The 21935-nt window shown below is 42.3% G+C and overlaps 1 protein-coding gene and 1 long non-coding RNA gene across 2 annotated transcripts; both read right to left on the minus strand.

The window, feature by feature from the left end:
* Window positions 1-772: 772 nt before the first annotated feature.
* LOC124048489 lies at window positions 773-1331 on the minus strand. The gene is made up of 2 exons (XR_006841225.1): window positions 1086-1331; window positions 773-971 (listed from the first exon to the last, which is right to left on the minus strand). It is a non-coding gene; the product is annotated as an uncharacterized LOC124048489 (long non-coding RNA).
* Window positions 1332-5792: 4461 nt separating this feature from the next.
* pgap3 (post-GPI attachment to proteins phospholipase 3) lies at window positions 5793-20194 on the minus strand. The gene is made up of 8 exons (XM_046369329.1): window positions 19236-20194; window positions 18537-18634; window positions 10060-10212; window positions 9786-9848; window positions 8993-9054; window positions 8516-8652; window positions 8091-8295; window positions 5793-7753 (listed from the first exon to the last, which is right to left on the minus strand). The coding sequence occupies exons 1-8, from the start codon at window positions 19486-19488 to the stop codon at window positions 7690-7692; spliced, it is 1035 nt and encodes a 344-aa protein (XP_046225285.1). The 5' UTR covers window positions 19489-20194; the 3' UTR covers window positions 5793-7689.
* Between the last annotated feature and the right edge of the window lie 1741 nt (window positions 20195-21935).

Raw genomic sequence — 21935 nt, forward strand, 5'->3', positions numbered from 1 at the left:
CTCCTGTTATATAAATCAACTTCTGCGATTCAAACTGTCTGCATCTGGGTCTTATCCTGAATTCTGATAGATCTAGGCTATAACCATGATTAACTCTGCAAAGCTTTCTGCATAGTCTACTCTCCTATCACAGGTCTTGCTCAGCCTCAACATAGGTTCATGGTAGGGGTAGGCCTATAAAAAAACCTGGATTTTAAATATAAAGCAAGGGGCACTATCTCACGGAAAATAAAAAATATTAGTGGTAGGCCTATAGCTAAAGACCAAAAAGATAGAAGCGGTAGGTCTGTGGAACAAACAGCTTAAAGAGTAACTTTGAAAATCAAATATTTTAGGCTTAGTTAGTGAAATACGTCAATTCTGGTCTTCATGTTGACAGTTCGTTGCAAAAGTGATATGATAGTGTTTTAGTAGTAAATTTCTCTTTTTGCCCCCAGCGGTTCAACTCTACCATTGAAGTTGTGACGTAGAAGCACCTTGAGAACGTGCCTCTACGTCATCTCAAGGGAGGGATTCGGTATGAAACACACTCCCTTCTAGGTGCTGGGTGGTACCACCTCAAGGCTTCCTATAAAAGCAGGTGACAGCTCACCGTATTTCACAATGGTCTTGGCATATATTTGGCATTATGCTTCATTGACTACTGACATTAAAACACAATTCAAAAGGCAGTAAAGGCACATTTCCTCATATGACCAAATTCAAACTTTTTGCTTACAGTTTCGTCGATGTGCTTTTACTATCATGACACAAGACGAGACCCAGATGCCGATACAGGAGGCAGAGTCTTACAATATTTATTAATCCAATAGGGGAAGGCAAGAGAATGGTTGTGGACAGGCAAAAGGGTCAAAGCCAGTTCAGAGTTCAAAAGATATCGAAGGGCAGGCAGAATCAAGGTCAGGGCAGGCAGGATGATCAGGCAGGCGGGAAAGTAGTCCAGAGTCAGGCAGGAGTCAAAACCGGGAAGACTATCAAAAAGAGAACGGGAAAAATTCACTGGTTGACTTGGAAACATACAAGATGAACTGGCAGAGAGAGACAGGAAACACAAGGATAAATACACTGGGAAGAATAAGCGACACCTGGAGGGGGTGGAGACAATCACAAGGACAGGTGAAACAGATCAGGGCAGATCAGGGCGTGCGGTAGCGGGGTGCTGGGGTCTGGCGACAGTCCGCTTGTCGACGATACCTGGAGTTGGTCTTGAGAATAACCACTTTGGCTCTTCTCCAGGTACGTCGACAGCATACGGACAAACATCGGGCCGAGGGTACGCTGACCTCCTGCTCAGGGAAGAACATTTTTAATTATTTACACATACCCATTGATTTTTGAATAATATAACTTATCTAATAAAAGCCTCATGAGCTTAGTCTAATTGTCATTAAAAAAACACATTTACATTACCAAGTACATTGATGGGGTAAACCCTACTCTAAGAGTATAGATTGTTTGAGGGAAGGTTTGAATTGTAATAAAACCCATCCAATGTGAGTACATCTGTGGTTGAAGTACATTAGATCAATAAAGCTGCTTATGCTGAAAAGCCTTGTTAGTGCATAGGTCAAATTTGCTTTTGAATTTCCTGTCTTTTTCAAGATTCAGACAATAGCAAATATTTCACTTAAAACGTTTTTTAAAATTATTTCCCAGAAGGTCTGATAATAGCACAAGTCCTGCCATAAAACATTATTACTGCGCATTATAACTTTATGAAATGTCATAAAACACAATGGTTGTCAATGGCAACCTAGTGTTTGGTTTTGAAAATGTTACAGCTCTCTAACAGTTTAAGCTACAGACACTAGACCAACTGTACAAAGGTCTTACAATTACATAACTATTGTAGTTTAGGAACTATACAATTAATTAAAAATGCATACATTTCCATAAAAGGAATACATTTACCAGTACCTAACTTCCCCAAAGATGGATTTATTTGGATTTTTTAAAGAGGTTATAATGTCCTTTCTCCAGAACCACAGGACCATTCTTTACAAAACGTGGTATACAGCATCTATGGAGAAGGATTTCTCATCTGATTTCTCTTTGTGGCCATCCATGGAAATTGTCTTTCTGGACCAGTCGTCAGTTAAAAACTGCAGTATGAAACAACACTGTAGGAGCAGTTGAATCCGTGCTTCTAGACCAGAACCCTGGCCCCTTGGTGTGCACCTGTATGCGCGTTGAAATCTACAATGGCAATAACGACTGATTTTATTGGAGGTGTAGAAAAGGTGGATTTGGCGCAATAAACTTAGATTATTTCCAGAAAATACATTTTTTCAGTAGCATGTAACTTTTTATTTAGACCTTTTTTGGAAGTACATACCAGCTGTGACGGCAGTATTGACAATAATTGATCAGCGAAACTCCATTCTTTGGTAAGTACCGAACATACTTTTACGTTATTAAGCTTGAAAACCTGGTGAATGGCAAATTGAATGTCTGCTTCCTAGGCTTAAAGGAGAATCGCCATATACAACGTCTCTGGTTCAGGTAGGCCTAAGTGATGTTCATGCACACTTTCTTTCACATTTACATTAGCTGCATAGCTAAGCGTAAACGTTTTCTACAGATAATTCATGCCAACACTGCCACTTAAATGTCTTGACATCGATTAACTAGCAGAACATTCATTCAAATAAAACGTACCTCTAAAGTACTGCCCTGTCTCTTCTCGAATAAAACCAGTGCACTATTTTCTAGTGCTGAACTCAAGAGCGTCCACTGACAAGCTAATGGCGAGGTATTACACTACTAGACCACAGAGTTTCTGTCTTTGAGTCACCAGACCCGGGGCCTAATGTATAATCGTTGGGTAAATTTCTGAAAAGCCTGCACACATACAAAAATATTGAGATTGATAAACTTGGCACGTGCATGTTTCCCGTTATAAATCAGATCTGTTGTAAAACTGTGCACTTGTGAACAGGCATTAAAACTCCGCCTGGAAAACGCCTCCATTCACCTTTTATGGTAATGCGCCCTTTATTTGCTGTTTAATTTGGAACCATTGTTGGCATTATTAGGCCATAGCATGTAAAATACAACAGTTGTTCAATAGATTTATTGGGTTTCTATGTTCTACCTTGGTATAGGATCTGAGATTAAATAGGTATTGTTGGGGCTGCAGCACCCTCAGCGCCTCTACTTCCCGCTGCTATGGTTTCTAAACATCAAAACAATGGCAAATTGTTGTGGACATGTCAGCAGAATGTTTGAATTCAACAATGTTTAATATAGACTGTTCCCGCCAACCTAAATATTATGGACTGCCTGCGAATTCTGAATCATAGTACTGCAGGGCAAGGCTACTCAAAAAAATGCAATTACAGTACTTACAGTAATATTTCTCATGTTTTTTTGTTCTACTTGACCTGTCTTTTTTTAAATAAATGTTATAGTACTACTGATATTCACTAGTGGACTGTTGTGAAAGAGCAAGCAAGAAAGGCATTTCACTGTACTTGTGCACATGACAAAAAAATTGAAACATAGGCCTACTTCAATGTAAAAAATCAGCTGTTAAATTCAGCTGTATACCAGTATTATAAATATTATACAATGTGCTGCATATAATATGGCAAAACTTGAACTAGCCTATCTAATGACTAGGCTACTAGGTCCAATTAAATGAGATATGCATGGTCATTTGTTGTAGGCTATGGCTCATTTTGGGAATATGAACCCATCACAGCCAGAAAGGTGAGGAATATATTCTGCAATGGTTCTGCAAATAAAATAGTAAAAGATTCCTCTTTTTTACCCCCTTTTTCGATCTTGTCTCATTGCTGTAAATCCCCAATGGGCTCAGGAGGCAAAGGCCGAGCCATGCGTCCTCCAAAACATAACCCGCCAAATCACACTTCTTTAACACCCATCCGCGTCACCCGGAAGCCAGCCGCACCAATGTGTCAGAGGAAACACAGTTCAACTGACAACCGGAAGTCAGCCTGCAGGCGCCCGACCCACCACAAGGAGTCGCTAGAGCACAATGAGCCAAGTAAAGCCCCCCAGCCAAACCCTCCCCTAACCCGGACGACGCTGGGCCAATTGTGTGCCGCCCTATGGGACTCCCGATCACGGCAAGTTGTGACACAGCCTGGGATTGAATACGGGGCTAAAAGTAAAACACATACATTTTCGCTCCTCACTAATGGCAAATGATTGCATTCTTGTTACCGTTTTCCTGTTTTTAGTTTATCATGAATAAGCTTATCATCATATCCCCTATTTGCACAAAATATTTACATGCCAGCTTGCAATACAATATTTCAACCATTAGCAGATATGCATACACATGGTCTAAACCCTTCAAACCGAACTCTGGACCTTGAAACCAGTTCCACAGCATTTTTTCATTGTTCCCCTATAAATCAGGGACTGACTTCGACCTGGGACAACAGGTGTGTGCAATGAATTATCGTGTTGAACAGAAAACCAGCAGTCTCCAGCCCTCGTAGGGTAAAAGTTGAATACTCCTGGTCTAAATATTGTGGGGAGGTCAAGTCTCAAGTCAAGTTCCATTTTTATAAATACCAACTTTTGTGTGAACTGGCGCATGTACATTTAGGGTTATATTTTGTACATACGCACGGTTTATAAATAAGGCCCCAGGGCTCTTCAACCCTGTTCCTGGAGAGCTATGACCCTGTGGGTTCTCTCTCTAACCCCAGTTGTAACTACCCATTCATATTAACCAGCTAATTATTATAATCAGGTGCACTAGATTAGGGTTGTAGTGAAACCTAGAGGACAGTATCTTTCCAGGAACAGGGTTGGAGAGCCCTGCACTAGACAATACCTCACCATACATACCCTTGTCAGTGGGGCACTCTTGAGGACTGGTGATCGACTTGACGATCATCAACCAGAAAATGTGCCATGTCTTATTACAGAAAAGTATGAGCCTTTTGGTTCAACCACTGGGGTAAATCTCAGATAAAAACATACCCTGGTCAAAAGTCGTGCACTATGCAGGGAATAGGGTGCCATTTGGGACAGACATAGTGCACTGTGTAGGGAATTAGTGAGTGCTTTAGTGAGTTGTCATCAGGGATCATTAGAACAGTTCCTGGAGTTACAGTAGTACAACATCAGAGGTATGTTCAGTTTGGTGCCACATAATAGAACATTGAGATAGAAATTGTGGAGAAGATATGATTATCTGTCAGGTAGACTAGGGATTGTGTCCGCTGTATTACTAACATTTTTATCTGAACAGATTTCTTTGTTCTAAACATTTCACCTCTGAATATTGGCCAGGGTTCTTTTTTGTAACATCCTTAAATTCTAAGGTTGGTCGATTCAACACCAGGAAGAGATATCTAACATTGTTCAAAAAGGTTTTCAACTTGCTTCCTGGACTGAGCAGAAGTATTAGTACACAGTTGTCATTTATAAATAATAAACTACCAGTAGTTTTCACTCTTACAATCACAGTAGGTAATATTAAATATGTAGCCCAACCGGCCACAAGGTGGTATTATTCATTTTTTGGGGTTGTTTATACTGCCATCTTGAGGCCAGGTGGGCTATGAAATATGTAGACAAATTGAATATGTAACAATGTTGTTAAGAGATGTCTCCATTTTGAGATCGTATTGTATAGAAACAGAGTCCTGTTTTGGCATTGCCTTCATTTTAGCTTCCAGTGAACTAAAATAACTCCCAAAGTGACTAAAGCAAAGGGTTGACTTGCCTTGTTTTGGATTCAGACAATATCATAAGGTGAATGTCAATGGTTTAGAAAAAGCACATGGGGAACAAAATAATAAAGCAAATAATATGATTCAGAACAAAACTGTTTTTAATCGAAATCCTCTGTTACTATTCCTGAAACCCTCTTCCCCCACATATCACTTCCTCTGGCTTTCAGTGATGCCACACACAGGGGGTCTACTTCAGGGGGGAGAGATTTTATATATATATATATATATCTCTTAGCAATAACAGAACCTTGAGGAGAGGCATGAGTGACACATACTCTTCATTGTTCACATGCTCACATACAAAGGCGTGGACAGAATTTAGAATGCAGACACGGTTACATGCATACAAAGTGCACATAACTATGGCACAGCAAACACATGGAAAGAGTCATACTATGTATGAATTCAAGATATTACAATTGAGTTGCCAAATGTTTAGTTCTAGAGAGCAACATAGGAAAGGCAGATGGTTAAATGTGGCAAAGGAAATGGTAATAAGTTACCAAGCCTACAGATTGTGTAATGGACATACATAAACAACAACATGACAAGGCAGGGTGTTACATACATGTAAGGCAAAAGTGGAGAGAAAACATTCTCCAGAGTGGTGTGGTAGCATCTCAGCATTGAGTAGTGTGTGATATTGAAACCATGGGTGCAATGCATCCAAACACATCCAAAACTGGGGGTGGGGCACACACAGTAAACCAGGTGTCATCAGTCACCCCCTGTGTCTGACCCTCACTTGTTAAGTACAATAGGTTCACTGCACAGTACACTCCCCCTGTCCACAACTCTATACTTCTATCCTATTGTCCTGCTCCCATATCTCCTTTTCCCCCTCACACAGAAAGGCAATCAAGGTGAATAAAAATAAGACTTCCATTAAATGATAACACCCCCCCCCCCCCCCAAAAAAAGTGATCATAACCGAGAAAACCAATCAACACAACGTCAAATAAATCCTAAATGGCAAAAAATACAAAATCTCACTTGAAAATCCATTTAAAAAGAATATCAACTAAAAGAAGCAGCAATGGAAATAGCATAGGCGCAAAAATAAAGGTGAGATGACGAGAGAGAAAAAACAAAGTCCGCTGGAATGGCCTCCAAACATACTCCCTGGTCCCCTTCCCCCCCACTCCAGAACAATATGCTGGCACCCCCACCCTGACAGCGGGCACCTCTCTCCCTGTGTATGTAAGGCCACTTTTGGCACAGACAGACTTGGGCACATGCAGTGTTGTGCCAAGAGTAGATTCCACTTATGGGTGGTAGTGGAGCCATCTGGTGGCTGCAGCTTCTATAATGTAAACTTAAACCGTGACCTCATGGACAAGAGGGTTATGTTTATTAGGGCACACCGTTTCTCATTGGACAAGTTCAGATGGAACCTGTCCGTTTTAGACCACTTTCTTCCGTTTCGTGCCTATTGAACATGACCCAGGAATGAAGGCCCGTTTTTGATCACTTTCAAAATGTCTGCCCGATTTTGACACAGCTAATGTGTTCCGTGCCTGTTATGGGACTAACTTCAAGCCTACGATGCCTATTCTGTAGAGGCCTTCAATCAAATCGATATGCATGCGTACGATTGCCGGTGGATACCCAATGTGCATCGAGTCTACTGTGTAAATGTCCAGGATTCTATAAATCAATATAGTATTTAGATCAAGTTTGATGACAAAGGGGCCTTATTTCGCACTCTATACAAGGCAAAGCTTACTGAATGCAAACATCAATCAAGTCAAGAAAAATCTCATGTGAAAAATAAATACTTCAAATAATTTCAACAACTCCCCAAAAAACATGAAATGGTCAACAACAAAAAAGTCTATACTTTGATGGAATTCATAGATGCGCAGGTGCTGTGCAGGTAGCCATGGGGACTGAGCTCCACCCCATTCTGGTGTCCGGCTGCCTTGATTGGTGAGTGAGGAAAGAGGTGGGGTTAAGTGGTGACGAGCTCCTGCTACTCCAGTTTCACACCAGTCTTCTCTGTGTTGAGTAGATGGAGACTGTCGTCTATCAAGAAACTGTCGAGGGGAAGAAGAAAAAAAAAAGAGACAAAGTTGGTTTTGGAATAGAGGTGCAAAACAAATGCAAGCCTAGATGTTGGATGATGGTTGTGTAAAGGTTGAAAGGGAAGCTATTGAAAGGTTTCAAGTGCTGTCCTTTTATGGATTATCCACGAGGACGACTTTTGGAGTAGGAAGAACATGAGTGAGCTCTGTTTATAGCTTTCAAAAACATTAAAAAGTGCTCTGTAGAGTAAAAGTGGGAGCAAGTAGCCATTACAATGAGCCTGTCCTCCCCATTTCTCTATCTATCAGCTTCCACTGGAATAGATCGATAGACAAGAGGTATACGTGCCTGTAAAAGAGGAAATGCACAGGCACAGTGCTGAGGTGCCAGACTGCATGGGCATCCAGGACCCAGAACAGCGGCGGGAAGTCGAGCAACTCCAGCAGGGCCAGGCCATGGAGCAGCACCACCACCACGCCACACTTCCACCAGTAGGGCAGTGTCCGCCGGTTCTGCCAGCACCAACACAGCCACCACAGCAGGTTCACTATGCCTGTGGGAGGGACAGGGAACAGGAGGTGGTGGAGAGCGGCGGGAATGAGGAGAGAGAGAGGGAGGAGGGGGTAGGGGATAGTGTGGTAGGGAAAACGAGAGAGATTGAGACTGACCGCAAGCAGGGAAATGCTAAAGTGAATATTACCATGGGAACAATTGACTAGAATTAAATATTTGTATTTTTTGCTTGTTATGGATTAAGGTACGGTTAAGCGTACCTATGGTGGCGTTGGCAGCCATGTTGTAACCATAGTCGAAGCTGACGAAGGTCAGGTAAGACACATGGGAGGTGAAGGCCAGGATGAGCAGAACCCCTACCATGCTGGACACCCCCGGCCTCTTCAGCCCCAACGTCCTGGGGAGATATAAGGGTCAATGTCATAAAAGAATAACCATACAGAGGTTAATAATCACCTTTCATATTTTCCTTGTGTTTACGAGCCATCTATTAACAAACCCTGGAATAAAGCACTTTATGGAAGGAAATATTTGTTGCCAACCGCAACAGCTATGCATGTATATTAACATAAGATAAACAAATATTATCACTCACGGCTTATTGAGGTCGATTCTATACTGATGCAGTTTGTCTTTGTCAATGATCCTTCAGTGTTTTTACTGTATGTCATAGGGGTTAAATCAACAATATTCTTGAGGAAAAAGTATGAGGGAAAAAAGCCTGTTTTTAAACTTACCTCACACAGCATAAGTAGATGGAGTAGAGGATGACAGCAGATGCACAGAAGTAGTCCATTTTCTTGAAGAAAGGTAAATACAAAACAAATAGGCAAATATATATTTTGCTTATAAAATGGTTAGTTCTGACCAACAACAAAAAACAGTGAAGAGATCACCCTCGACATCAAGGGATTGGTGATGAGGTGTTAGTTATTGACAACAATCCAGGGCAAATGCCTGTAAACAGTTCCATCCAAATTATTACGCTGCATCCTATTTCATGAATTGAAAAATGTTCATAGAAAATAAATAGGTCGTTTTCAACTCATGAATTCAACACCACAAAATTGGTGACTGGTAGAGAGAGGTCTATCTGAATCGGACTGATGTAATCTGAGGATCATACATTTTAATGGCAGTACAAGACAACAATGTCATTAGACCCTAGAGTTTGGTTCATCTGATTAGCTAATTGCCTGTTTGTTATAAAAGATTGAGTGGAAGCTTTCTCTTGTCCTGGCAGATGGTTTGGCATTGAATGAATCACACTGTAGCTTAAAGTATGTTCTAGCTGCCCGCAAATCCAAACTGATTGTCAGGGTTGGGGCTTTTATTCCATCCAAATTTCACTCAATTGAGAAAACAAACTGCATTTCCATTGAGAAATGTGACCAATTCAACAGGAATTGAAGAGGAATTGATTTCTACCCTGGTTTCTCAACGTATGCTATGTGTCACAGATGGCTATACCCTAATTGTAACACATGCTGTATTAAGGTTAGGTAGGTTATGATAGGTTTTGACCATTACCTCAGTGAGATAGGTGTCCCGGGTGTGGAACACTGTGGACCAAAACCAAGCATTGAGAGAAACCTGAATAAAGAGAACTTATTAAAAAAAACAAGTTTACATAAGTATATTTTAATATGAATAAGCAAAAAAAAGGTAAATTAAGTTTCTGAAAATGTACGTACACTCAAATGCACACATTACAATGTATAGGAAAATGCTACAATGGTGTAAGTCTTGGTGGACCTCTGTCTTACACACGACACACTCACGAAACAAACACAGTCAAACACACCAGAGAGAAGGCGGTGATGGTGTAGTACATAGGGCTCTGGCGTGGCACAGAGCTGCGGTAACGCAGCAGCATCAGAAGGCAGGCCAGGCCGTTGAGCAGAGAGGCCAGAGCAGATGCTGGCTCCTCGAAGCACAGGAACCGCGCAAATGGCCACTGTAGAAGAGAGCAGGACAAAGAAGGAAAGAGTGAGACAAAATAGAGTGAGTGACTTCTAGTCTTTCATTATTCCCATATATATATAGCCTAGTGGTTCATTTCCAAACCTCTCCTTGAGTACCCCCAAATCGTTCCACTAATTTGATATATTGCAGTACTAGCGCATCCAACTAATCAAGGACTTGAACCACTTGAATTAGCAGGGCTAATACTGAACAAGGGCTGCTAGTTAAATAAAACGCACACAACATACACTTCCGTTCAAAAGTTTGGGGTCACTTAGAAATGTCCTTGTTGTTTTAAAGAAAATCACATTTTTTGTCCATTAAAATAACATAAAATTGATCAGAAATACAGTGTAGACATTGTCAATGTTGTAAATGACTATTGTAGCTGGAAACAGCAGATTTTTTTATGGAATATCTCTATAGGCGTACAGAGGCCCATTATCAGCAACCATCACCCCCGTGTTCCAATGGCACGTTGTGTTAGCTAACCAAGTTTATAATTTAAAAAAGGCTAATTGATCATTAGAAAACCCTTTTGCAATTATGTTAGCACAGCTGAAAACAGTTGTTCTGATTAAAGAAGCAATAAAACCGGCCTTCTTTAGACTAGTTGAGTACCTGGAGGTTCAGCATTTGTGGGTTTGATTAAAGGCTCAAGATGGCCAGAAACAAAGACCTTTCTTCTGAAACTCGTACGTCAATTCTTGAAATCTGAGAAATGAAGGCTATTCCATGTGAGAAATTGCAGATCTCGTACAATGCTGTGTACTACTCCCTTCACAAAACAGCGCAATGCTCCAGTACACAACTGAGCAAGAGGACAAGTACATTAGTGTGTCTAGTTTGAGAAACAAACACCTCACAAGTCCTCAACTGGCAGCTTAATTAAATAGTACCCGCAAAACACCAGTCTCAACGTCAACAGTGAAGAGGCGACTCCGGGATGCTGGCCTTTAGGCAGAGTTGCAAAGAAAAAGCCATATCTCAGACTGGCCAATAAAAATAAAAGATTAAGATGGGCAAAAGAACAGACACTGGAGAGAAGAACTCTGCCTAGAAGTCCAGCATCATGGTTTCCAGGTGTTTGATGCCATTCCATTTGCTCCATTCTGGTCATTATTATGAGCCATTCTCCCTCAGCAGCCTCCTATGATTGATACACTATCCAAAGTGTAATTAATAACTTTACCATGCTCAAAGGGATATTCAATGTCTGCTTTTTAATTTCCTATTACCCATGTGAGGCATTGGAAAACCTCACTGGTCTTTGTCGTTGAATCGGTGCTTGAAATTCACTGCTCAACTGCGGGACCTTACAGATAATTGCATGTGTGGGGTACAGAGGTGGGGTTGTCATTCAAAAATTATGTTAAACACCATTATTGCACACATAGTTAGTCCATGCAACTTATTAACTGACATGTTAAGCACATTTTTACTCCTGAAGTTATTTAGGCTTGCCATTAAAAAAAGGGTTTGAATACTTATTGACTTAAATATGAGCTTTTCATTTTTTATTAATTCGGCAGAAATTATGAGTTAAATTCGTTCTTCATTTTTTTTCGCTGTAGAAAGACGCAAACAAAACGTGGAGCTTGCCAGTCGAGTGATGCTAGCCTCTTGTAACTACCCATCCTGGATCCGGGAGTGTTGTTATCAACTGACACTAATTAGCATAACGCAACGGACATAAATATTACTAGAAAATATTCATATTCATGAAATCACAAGTGAAATATATTGAAACACAGCTTAGCCTTTTGTTAATCACCCTGTCTTCTCAGATTTTGAAAATATGCTTTACAGCCAAAGCAAGACAAGCATTTGTGTAAGTTTATCGATAGCATAGCATTATGTCTAGCTAGCAGCAGGCAACCTGGTTACGAAAATTAGAAAAGCAATCGAATTAAATCGTTTACCTTTGATGAGCTTCGGATGTTTTCACTCACAAGACTCCCAGTTAGATAGCAAATGTTCCTTTTTTCCAAAAACATTATTTTTGTAGCAGAAATAATTCTGTTAGTTCTTCACGTTTGGCTGAGAATTCGACCGGAAATTGCAGTCACGACAACCACCGAACAACAATATTCCAAATTAGCTCAATAATATCAACAGAAACATGGCAAACGTTGTTTATAATCAATCCTAAAGGTATTTTTCAAATATCTATTCGATAATATACCAACCGGGACAGATGGCTTCTTAGTAGGAAAGAGAGAAACAATGGCCGCATTTGTGTCTTACGCACAAAACACTGACAGACTCCAGCTGACCACTGACACAATGTTGATGTTCAGGCTCCTTTTTCAAAATAAAAGCCTGAAACTATGTATTGTGACACTAGACACATTAGGGAAGCCATAGAAAAGGAATCTGGTTGATATCTCATTCACTGCTCAATAGGGACGCATAGGAACGCAGCGCTTTCTAAATCAGAGTCCCTTCCTGATTGGATTTTTCTCAGGCTTTCGCCTGCAATATCAGTTCTGTTATACTCTGACAATATTTTTACAGTTTTTGAAAATTTAGTGTTTTCTATCCTAAGCTGTCAATTATATTCCTGCCAAAAATAGCTTGTTTACTTTGGGAACGTTATTTTTCCAAAAATGAAAATAGTGCCCCCTAGAGTCAACAGGCTAGCTAGCCTTTTATGTCATGGCCACGAGTGCCTTGAGGGATAGGAAGAGTTTCGCTGCGGGAGAAAGTGAAGTTAGCAGTGAGTTAAAAGAAAGGAAAAAAGGGTCTGGGAGTAAGGGACTGTCTGAAAAGTGTGATAATGAAAAATAAACCGAAAATGTCTGCATTGATTGGAAATATAGGGACATTTGATGAATCTGTGGAACAATGGAGTTCTTACACAAAACGTTGAGTACTTTGTGTTGTCAAATGAAATTAAAGCAGAAGTCGTTGTGCCAACATTTTTGACTGTTATGGGAGGAAAAACATTCAATCTACTACCCAGCCTAGTAACGCTTGAAAAACATGGTGATAAATCATGTGATGAAATTGTGGCTACCTTAAAAGGACATTCTCCCAAACCACTGATAATCGCAGAGAGATTCCAGTTTCATAAGAGAAATCAAGGGGAGGGGGAATCAATCTCACAGTTTGTGGCTGTATTGAAACAGTTATCTGAACACTGAATTTGGGCGATCAATGAGTGACACTATACATGATAGTGTGTGGCATGCGCAGCGAGGCAATTCAGAAACGCCTTTTGACTGAGAGTAACTTAACATTGCAGAAGGCAATAGAAGTGAGTACGTCAATGGAAATGGCAAATAAAGACGCACAACATAAGGTGTCTACGTGGTTAAAAAACAAGGCAGGGGGTGGCAAGCCATACTATCGCTGTGGGAAACCAGGTCACCAAGCAGATGAGTGTTGGTGCAAAGACTTAGACTGCAAAAGTTGTGGAAAAAAGGGTCACATCGAACAAGCATGTAAAAACAAAAAGACAATCAAACAAAAGTACTGAACAAAGGAAAAGCGACTTCAGGAAGTACATAAAATGGAGCACACAGAGGATGAACAAAGTGATACCCTGTCTGAAGGGGAAGAATTTTTGCATGTTTTGTCCCTTTCAGACAAAGAGCTATGGACCAGATACTGAGCGGGCTCACTGGGGTCCAATGTTACCTCGATGATCAACTCATCACCGGCAAAGACGAGCAGGAGCACCTGAGAAACCTGAATGCTACACTACAGAGATTGGAGTACGGTCTGAGGGTCCGGAAGGACAAATGCGAGTAAGAGTACCTGTTGAGGCGTCGAAGGTGAAGGCCATTGCGGAAGCTCCATCCCCACAGAACATGAGCCAGCTGATTCTTAGGACTACTGACATACTACGCAAAGTTTGTGCCAAACCTAGCTAACATGTTAAAGCCACTACATTAACTTTCTAACAAAACCAAACAGTGGAATTGGACAGACAGACGTGAGGAGGCCTTCAAGAAAGTGAAAACAGCCTTAGCTCAGTCAGAGGCCCTAACCCACTTCAACCCCAACTTGCCATTACAGTTGGCATTTGATGCATCGCCTTATGGCGTTGGTGCCGTTGTCTCACACATCATGCCATCAGGTGAAGAAAGGCCAATTGCTTTTGCATCACGGACCTTAAGTAAAGCCGAGAGCAATTATGCACAGATAGAGAGAGTGAAGCACTCGCCATTGTGTTTGGAGTTAAGAAATTTTATCAGTTTCTGTTTGGCCGATGATTCACACTGCTGACGGACCATAGACCCCTCCCCTCCATCTTTGGTCCCCACACCGGCATTCCGTCGCTTGCAGCCAGCCGCATGCAGCGATGGGTGTTATTGTTATCTGCTCACCGGTACGATATCAAGTACAGAAGGTCTGAGCAGCACTGCAATGCAGACGGCCTCACAAGGCTTCCCTTACCTGTCGCACACACTGAGCACTACCAGGCTGAAATCTTCTACTTCAAGGAAGTGACGAACGCCCCAGTTACATCTGTCCAAGTGAAAAGGTTCACCCACACTGATCCAGTGATGTCTGAGGTCGTGGACATTGTTACTCGTGGAAAAGGAGAGATGTCAGACAGCCTACAACCTTACCTAGTGAGGAGAAACGAGCTCACAGTTCAGTTTGGATGCTTGCTATGGGGATTTTGAGTCATCATAACGCCGCCACTGAGAAGGCAGGTGCCAGAAGAACTCCATTCAGGGACTGTGGCATGGTGCGAATGAAGGAGATTACACACAGCTACTTTTGATGGCCAGGTCTGGATGCAGCTATCGAAGACAAGGTCAAGTCATGTTTTGCATGTCAAAAGATGAGGAACATACCTCAGCTAGCGCCACTACACCCATGGGACTTCCCAGAGGAGCCTTGGCAGCGAGTCCACATAGACTATGCAGGCCCACTGGAGGATCGTATGTTCTTAGTCGTAGTTGACGCAAACAGCAAATGGCCTGAGGTCACAGTGATGAAGAGCACCTCAGCGGAGAGAACCATCGAAGAGCTACGGTCAACCTTCAGTCGCTTTGGCTTGCCAACACAACTCGTTAGTGATAATGGCCCCCAACTGGTGTCTGAAGAGTTCCGGGCATTCACGGAAGCAAATGGAATTCAGCACATCAAGTCAGCCCCGTATCACCCTGCAAAGAACGGCCTCGCTGAAAGGTTTGTCCAAACGATAAAGTCTAAACACCTTCATGTTAACCTACAGAAACACTCCCCGCCCTACAACCAAAGTGGCACCCGCGTCAGCCATGATGAAAAGACAGCTTCGCACGCGACTCAACCTCCTAAGACCTCCAAAGACGAGACAGGTTGTACAGAAACAACAGAGAGCACAGGTGGAGACAGAGCAAAGTAAAAGACAGAAGCTTTACATACCCTACATTACTCATCTCATATGTATATACTGTACTCGATACCATCTACTGCATCTTGCCTATGCCCTTCTGTACCATCACTCATTCATATATCTTTATGTACATATTCTTTATCCCTTTACACTTGTGTGTATAAGGTAGTAGTTTTGGAATTGTTAGGTTAGATTACTCGTTGGTTATTACTGCATTGTCGGAACTAGAAGCACAAGCATTTCGCTACACTCGCATTAACATCTGCTAACCATGTGTATGTGACAAATAAATTTGATTTGGAGAGAGTTCTTGCTCAGAACTACTGCAAAGGTCCAAAGTGGATTTTTAAAAATGTATTTTTATTTATTTAACCTTTATTTAACCAGGTAGGCTAGTTGAGAACAAGTTCTTTGCAACTGCGACCTGGCCAAGATAAAGCATAGCAGTGTGAACAGACAACACAGAGTTACACATGGAGTAAACAATTATCAAGTCAATAACACAGTAGAAAAAAAGGGAGTCTATATACAATGTGTGCAAAAGGCATGAGGAGGTAGGCGAATAATTACAATATTGCAGATTAACACTGGAGTGATAAATGATCAGATGATCATGTACAGGTAGAGATATTGGTGTGCAAAAGAGCAGAAAAGTAAATCAATAAAAACTGTGGGGATGAGGTAGGTGAAAATGGGTGGGCTATTTACCAATGGATTATGTACAGCTGCAGCAATCGGTTAGCTGCTCAGATAGCTGATGTTTGAAGTTGGTGAGGGAGATAAAAGTCTCCAACTTCAGCGATTTTTGCAATTAGTTCCAGTCACAGGCAGCAGAGTACTGGAACGAAAGGCGGCCGAATGAGGTGTTGGCTTTAGGGATGATCAGTGAGATACACCTGCTGGAGCACGTGCTACGGATGGTGTTGCCATCGTGACCAGTGAACTGAGATAAGGCGGAGTTTTACCTAGCATGGCCTTGTAGATGACCTGGAGCCACTCTGGCGACGAATATGTAGCGAGGGCCAGCCGACTAGAGCATACAAGTCGCAGTGGTGGGTAGTATAAGGTGCTTTAGTGACAAAATTGATGGCACTGTGACAAACTGCATCCAGTTTGCTGAGTAGTGTTGGAAGCAATTTTGTAGATGACGTCGCCGAAGTCGAGGATCGGTAGGTAGTCAGTTTTACTAGGGTAAGCTTGGCAGCGTGAGTGAAGGAGGCTTTGTTGCGGAATAGAAAGCAGACTCTTGATTTGATTTTCGATTGGAGATGTTTGATATGGGTCTGGAAGGAGAGTTTGCAGTCTAGCCAGACACCTAGGTACTTATAGGTGTCCACATATTCAAGGTCGGAACCATCCAGTGTGGTGATGCTAGTCGGGCATGCGGGTGCAGGTAGCGATTGGTTGAAAAGCATGCATTTGGTTTTTACTAGCGTTTAAGAGCAGTTGGAGGCCACGGAAGGAGTGTTGTATGGCATTGAAGCTCGTTTGGAGGTTAGATAGCACAGTGTCCAATGACGGGCCGAAAGTATATAGAATGGTGTCGTCTGCATAGAGGTGGATCAGGGATACCAGCCACAGTGGTTGCACAAACAGGGCCTGTGTCCTACACAGTTCACACACCGGAAAACATCATCTGGAGGAGACACGTGGATCAAATGTTGCCAGGAACCAACCTCAGAGATGACTCATGTCAAGTGACAAACCAAGATCAGCTACTGGAGACCTACCATGACTACGAGCTATTCCTGAACATCCACTGCAGCAACCTACAAATGTGGAAAGTGCTCCAGACTCAGAGCCAGAGTGCCAGCCAGAGTGCCAGCCAGAGTGCCAGCCAGAGTGCCAGCCAGAGTGCCAGCCAGAGTGCCAGCCAGAGTGCCAGCCAGAGTGCCAGCCAGAGTGCCTACTCAGGGTACTGTTGCACCCCAGTCTGGGCATACACCATCACCACTCACTCAGAGATAACGTTACTGTAGACTCACCTGTATGTCGTCATTACCCTGCAAGAGAAAGACGACCCCCTGACAGGTTGACTATTTAGTTCAGACTAACCTCAGACATTGGGGCAGAATACACCCCTGGGTTAAGTCTGGGGACTGAGGCAGTCAACACTATCTCTAGTTTAGAAAAGGTTATTCTGAAAAGATAATTTATTTACATTAAGAGAAATTATATTAAAAAGGAAAACGATAAGGAAAAAGTAAATATTCACTGTTTTGCCTACGTGTGATCAAAGGCAAAGGGGGAGGAATATGTTGTGTATTGATATTCTAGGTTTGTCCCTTTAGGGCACCTGTAACCCCTTGCTTACCTACGTTGAAATGCTTTGAATGTTCTTCCTGTGAAACGCATTAAACAATGCCCACGTTCATTTCTCCTCCCATCTCATGTCCTGTCCTTATATTAGTTGTACAAGTAATAGTGTGCTATACAACAGAAATCTCTAATATAAGTAAAATAATTTGATAGGTACCTGGGGCTGAGTCAGTAATAAATCTGTGGAACAGTTGAATTAATATTACCCTTGTCTCTACAGATAGCCAGCCTAGCTGCCTAAATTGCTTCAGTACAATTCTCACCAGCTTGTTTTGATTGGTCTGTAGCTTATTCTTTAGATGTTTGGGTCTGCTGGTTAACCATGATGTGCACACAATCAAAAGTGACACTGAACTAGCACACCTGCCAGAATCCTTAGGGTGTCACTATCCAAATATTTGGATGTCCCAAGCTAGGAATTTACATTTTTTAGTTTAACATTGTTAAAAGTCAGGACCAGTCTCACCGGTTAGGTACCTATTCAGTTCACACTCATGGTAACTGACTTGAGATTTCGTGCCCACTTTGACACTAAAACCGAGGGATTCTGTTTTTCTAAGATGCAGAAAAAGGTTGTTATCCGAAAGCCATTTATTGACACTGGATAACTCTGCACTAAGGATCTCACGGTAAGGTTGACCATAGAATGCATAGAACCATACCTTTCCATGGAACTGTGGGATGCTGTAGCCTTCAGCCTGGTACAGTCCCACTGTTTGCCACATGCACTGGTACCGGCAGTCATCACGACAAGTCCAGCCTGGACAAGGGACAGAAAGTTGGAGTTAGACAAATACATGTAGTAAAGAGAGCACACACACACACACACAACGAAATCAAATGGGCAGTGTTCAAATGCAACAGTCTATGGGTTCACTCTTCTTTTTTTTACTCTGAACTTGCTTAGCAAAGAATAAGAGGCTTTGGTGGTCGTTCCTGGCAATCTACAGCAGTAAGCCAACTTATCTGATGGAACACAACACCATAATGTTCATTGACAGTCTGTAGTTAATTGATTTGACAGAAGCCAAATGGGCTAAGGCTTGTTGCATCACAAATAATTCATTAGCAGCACCAATTCAAATGCTCAACTGGCTTCAAAACTTCACGCAGTACCTCGTGCAGTGATCACCAAAATGGAACACTGTCTGTCTGAGTATACGAACAGCTAACCAATGCAGAACAGCCAAACATGCATTTAAATGACAGCATTTCCACACTTATAACGAAATTGGTTAGCTAGCTACGATATCAGTGGATGCTGCTCTAGTAGTAACGTTAGATGGCTGGCGACTGGTTCCCCAGCGCGAGCTAGCTGGTGTTTAAACTTCCAGAACGTGACAGCGGCAGAAAACCCTCACCTGTCAGCGCCATGTAAGGCGCCTGTGTAGACTGAAAACCTCTGAGCCGAGCTCCGGTGCAGTTGGTCCGGACACATTGCGTGACACAGTCTTGGTAAACTGGCTCCTTGTCGCCTTGGGAGGCATTCACAGCAGTCGCCAAGAGCAGGAGAAGAGCGACGATTGCCAGGGCAGAGTAGATGACAGCTGTGCAGGGGGGCAGTGGCGAGGCCATGGTCGAAGAGTTGGCACGGGGTAGCGACCGCAGCGGCATTTCATGTCACCCAGAGCCGACAACAAAAGGCCCAGCTTTCCATACCCAGATTACCAGAACATCTTTCCACCTGCGGTAGTTGAGTAGGTCCCGAAGTGTCTTTGCGGATCACTGCCCTATGGGTCCACTGTGCACTGCTGTACTTTTCACCCCGCTCCTGTCGTGCAGTTTTCCAAATACCGGACCAGGAAGTGTGAATAAACATGCGCACTGCGCATGCCGGTGGTTGATAACGAAAAAAAGACTCGAGTCAAAGATTATTTTTTTCTAACTAAACCAAGATACCATAGCAGGTCGTTTCCAATAGGAGCAAATTAGTCATAGTGGGCAGAGCCAAGCACGAGTTCCTATTGGCGTGACATCTGCATTTTTCCGTTAGGGGACGCCTACTTTAAAGTGCTCTATTAGTCTTTGCGCACCTTCAAAACAACGCGATATTTTCAAAATCAATAGAATTTAGTCCAGTTCTGTTCATAACAGATTTGGGGAATATTAAACTGCCTTGAGATCAAATGTTTCATCGATGAGAACATGCGCAGAATGTCGGCCCAAATCCATTTCGATCCATCTTCTGCCACTTCGGCTTCCTCTCACTACCATATTGTGTAGTGAGTGGAAATGCAAGCGGATGCTTCCCATTTATACATCTGTCTCATTGTTCTATCTGTGCTAAAATACCACAGAATGAATAATAATACTCGTAAAATTTAGCGGTCAAATAGGGAAATGGTTCCAATCGTTTTTTCACCGTGGTAAAATTGGTTAGAGTTTCGATATTCGCCATACATTCGGACCTTCAATAGGTCGCGAACGATTTCAACTACATACCTCAGGGTTGGCTCTTTATGAAGGAAGAAAAGGTGTACAGCGTTGCACAGGTGTTATTTTCCCGATTCCATCCCGAGTTTCAATCATCACAAGGCAAAGGTGTAGGCAGCCTGGCACACAGTCAATGCAACTATACTGAGCAAAAATATAAACGCAACAATTTCAAAGATGTTACTGAGTTACAGTTCATATAAGGTAAACAGTCAATATAAATACATTTATTAGGACCTTATCTGTATTTCACATGACTGGGCAGTGGCACAGCCATGGGAGGGCATAGGCCCACACACAGCCAATCATAATTTGTTTTTCCCCACAAATGGGATTTATTACAGACAGGAACCCCACCCAACCAAATTCTCTATAATGACGTTGGAGGCAACTTATGGTAGAAGAACTAACATTCAATTATCAAATCAAATTTTATTTGTCACATACACATGGTTAGCAGATGTTAATGCAAGTGTAGCGAAATGCTTGTGCTTCTAGTTCCGACAATGCAGTAATAACCAACGAGTAATCTAATCTAACAATTCCACAACTACTACCTTATACACACAAGTGTAAAGGGATAAAGAATATGTACATAAAGATATATGAATGAGTGATGTACAGAAGGGCATAGGCAAGATTCAGTAGATGGTATCGAGTACAGTATATACATATGAGATGAGTAATGTAGGGTATGTAAACAAAGTGGCATAGTTAAAAGTGGCTCGTGATACATGTATTACATAAAGATGCAGTAGATGATATAGAGTACAGTATATACATACACATATGAGATGAGTAATGTAGGGTATGTAAACATTATATTAAGTGGCATTGTTTAAAGTGGCTAGTGATACATTTTATTACATCAACTCCCATCAATTTCCATTATTAAAGTGGCTGGAGTTGAGTCAGTATGTTGGCAGCAGCCACTCTATGTTAGTGGTGGCTGTTTAACAGTCTGATGGCCTTGAGATAGAAGCTGTTTTTCAGTTTCTCGGTCCCTGCTTTAATGCACCTGTACTGACCTCACCTTCTGGATGATAGTGGGGTGAACAGGCAGTGGCTCGGGTGGTTGTTGTCCTTGATGATCTTTATGGCCTTCCTGTGACATCGGGTGGTGTAGGTGTCCTGGAGGGCAGGTAGTTTGCCCCCGGTGATGCGTTGTGTACCCTCTGGAGAGCCTTACGGTTGTGGGCGGAGCAGTTGCCGTACCAGGCGGTGATACAGCCCGGCAGGATGCTCTCGATTGTGCATCTGTAAAAGTTTGTGAGTGCTTTTGGTGACAAGGTGAATTTCTTCAGCCTCATGAGGTTGAAGAGGCGCTGCCACCTGCTCCAGTGGGAAGCGGCCCGTGGTGCAGCCCAATCAGCCATGCAGAAGGGTCGAGTGACAACAAACCTGCCCAATTAGCCGATTCGCTTTCCATACACCCACTCACCCATACTCCGGTCGCCATATTGGGATGCAGCTACCCATACTTGGAAGCATTGCCAAGGGCTGTGCAGTAAGAAATAGAAAGGAGACCAGTGAGGGCTATGGCTTTTAACCGAAGCTCACTTAAACCAACAGACACAGTGGTACGAAAGACATTGGTTTTTATTTATAAATCATTGTTTTATTTGTTA

The sequence above is a fragment of the Oncorhynchus gorbuscha genome, linkage group LG11 (assembly GCF_021184085.1).
Source record: "Oncorhynchus gorbuscha isolate QuinsamMale2020 ecotype Even-year linkage group LG11, OgorEven_v1.0, whole genome shotgun sequence".
NCBI classification, from domain to species: Eukaryota; Metazoa; Chordata; class Actinopteri; order Salmoniformes; family Salmonidae; genus Oncorhynchus; species Oncorhynchus gorbuscha.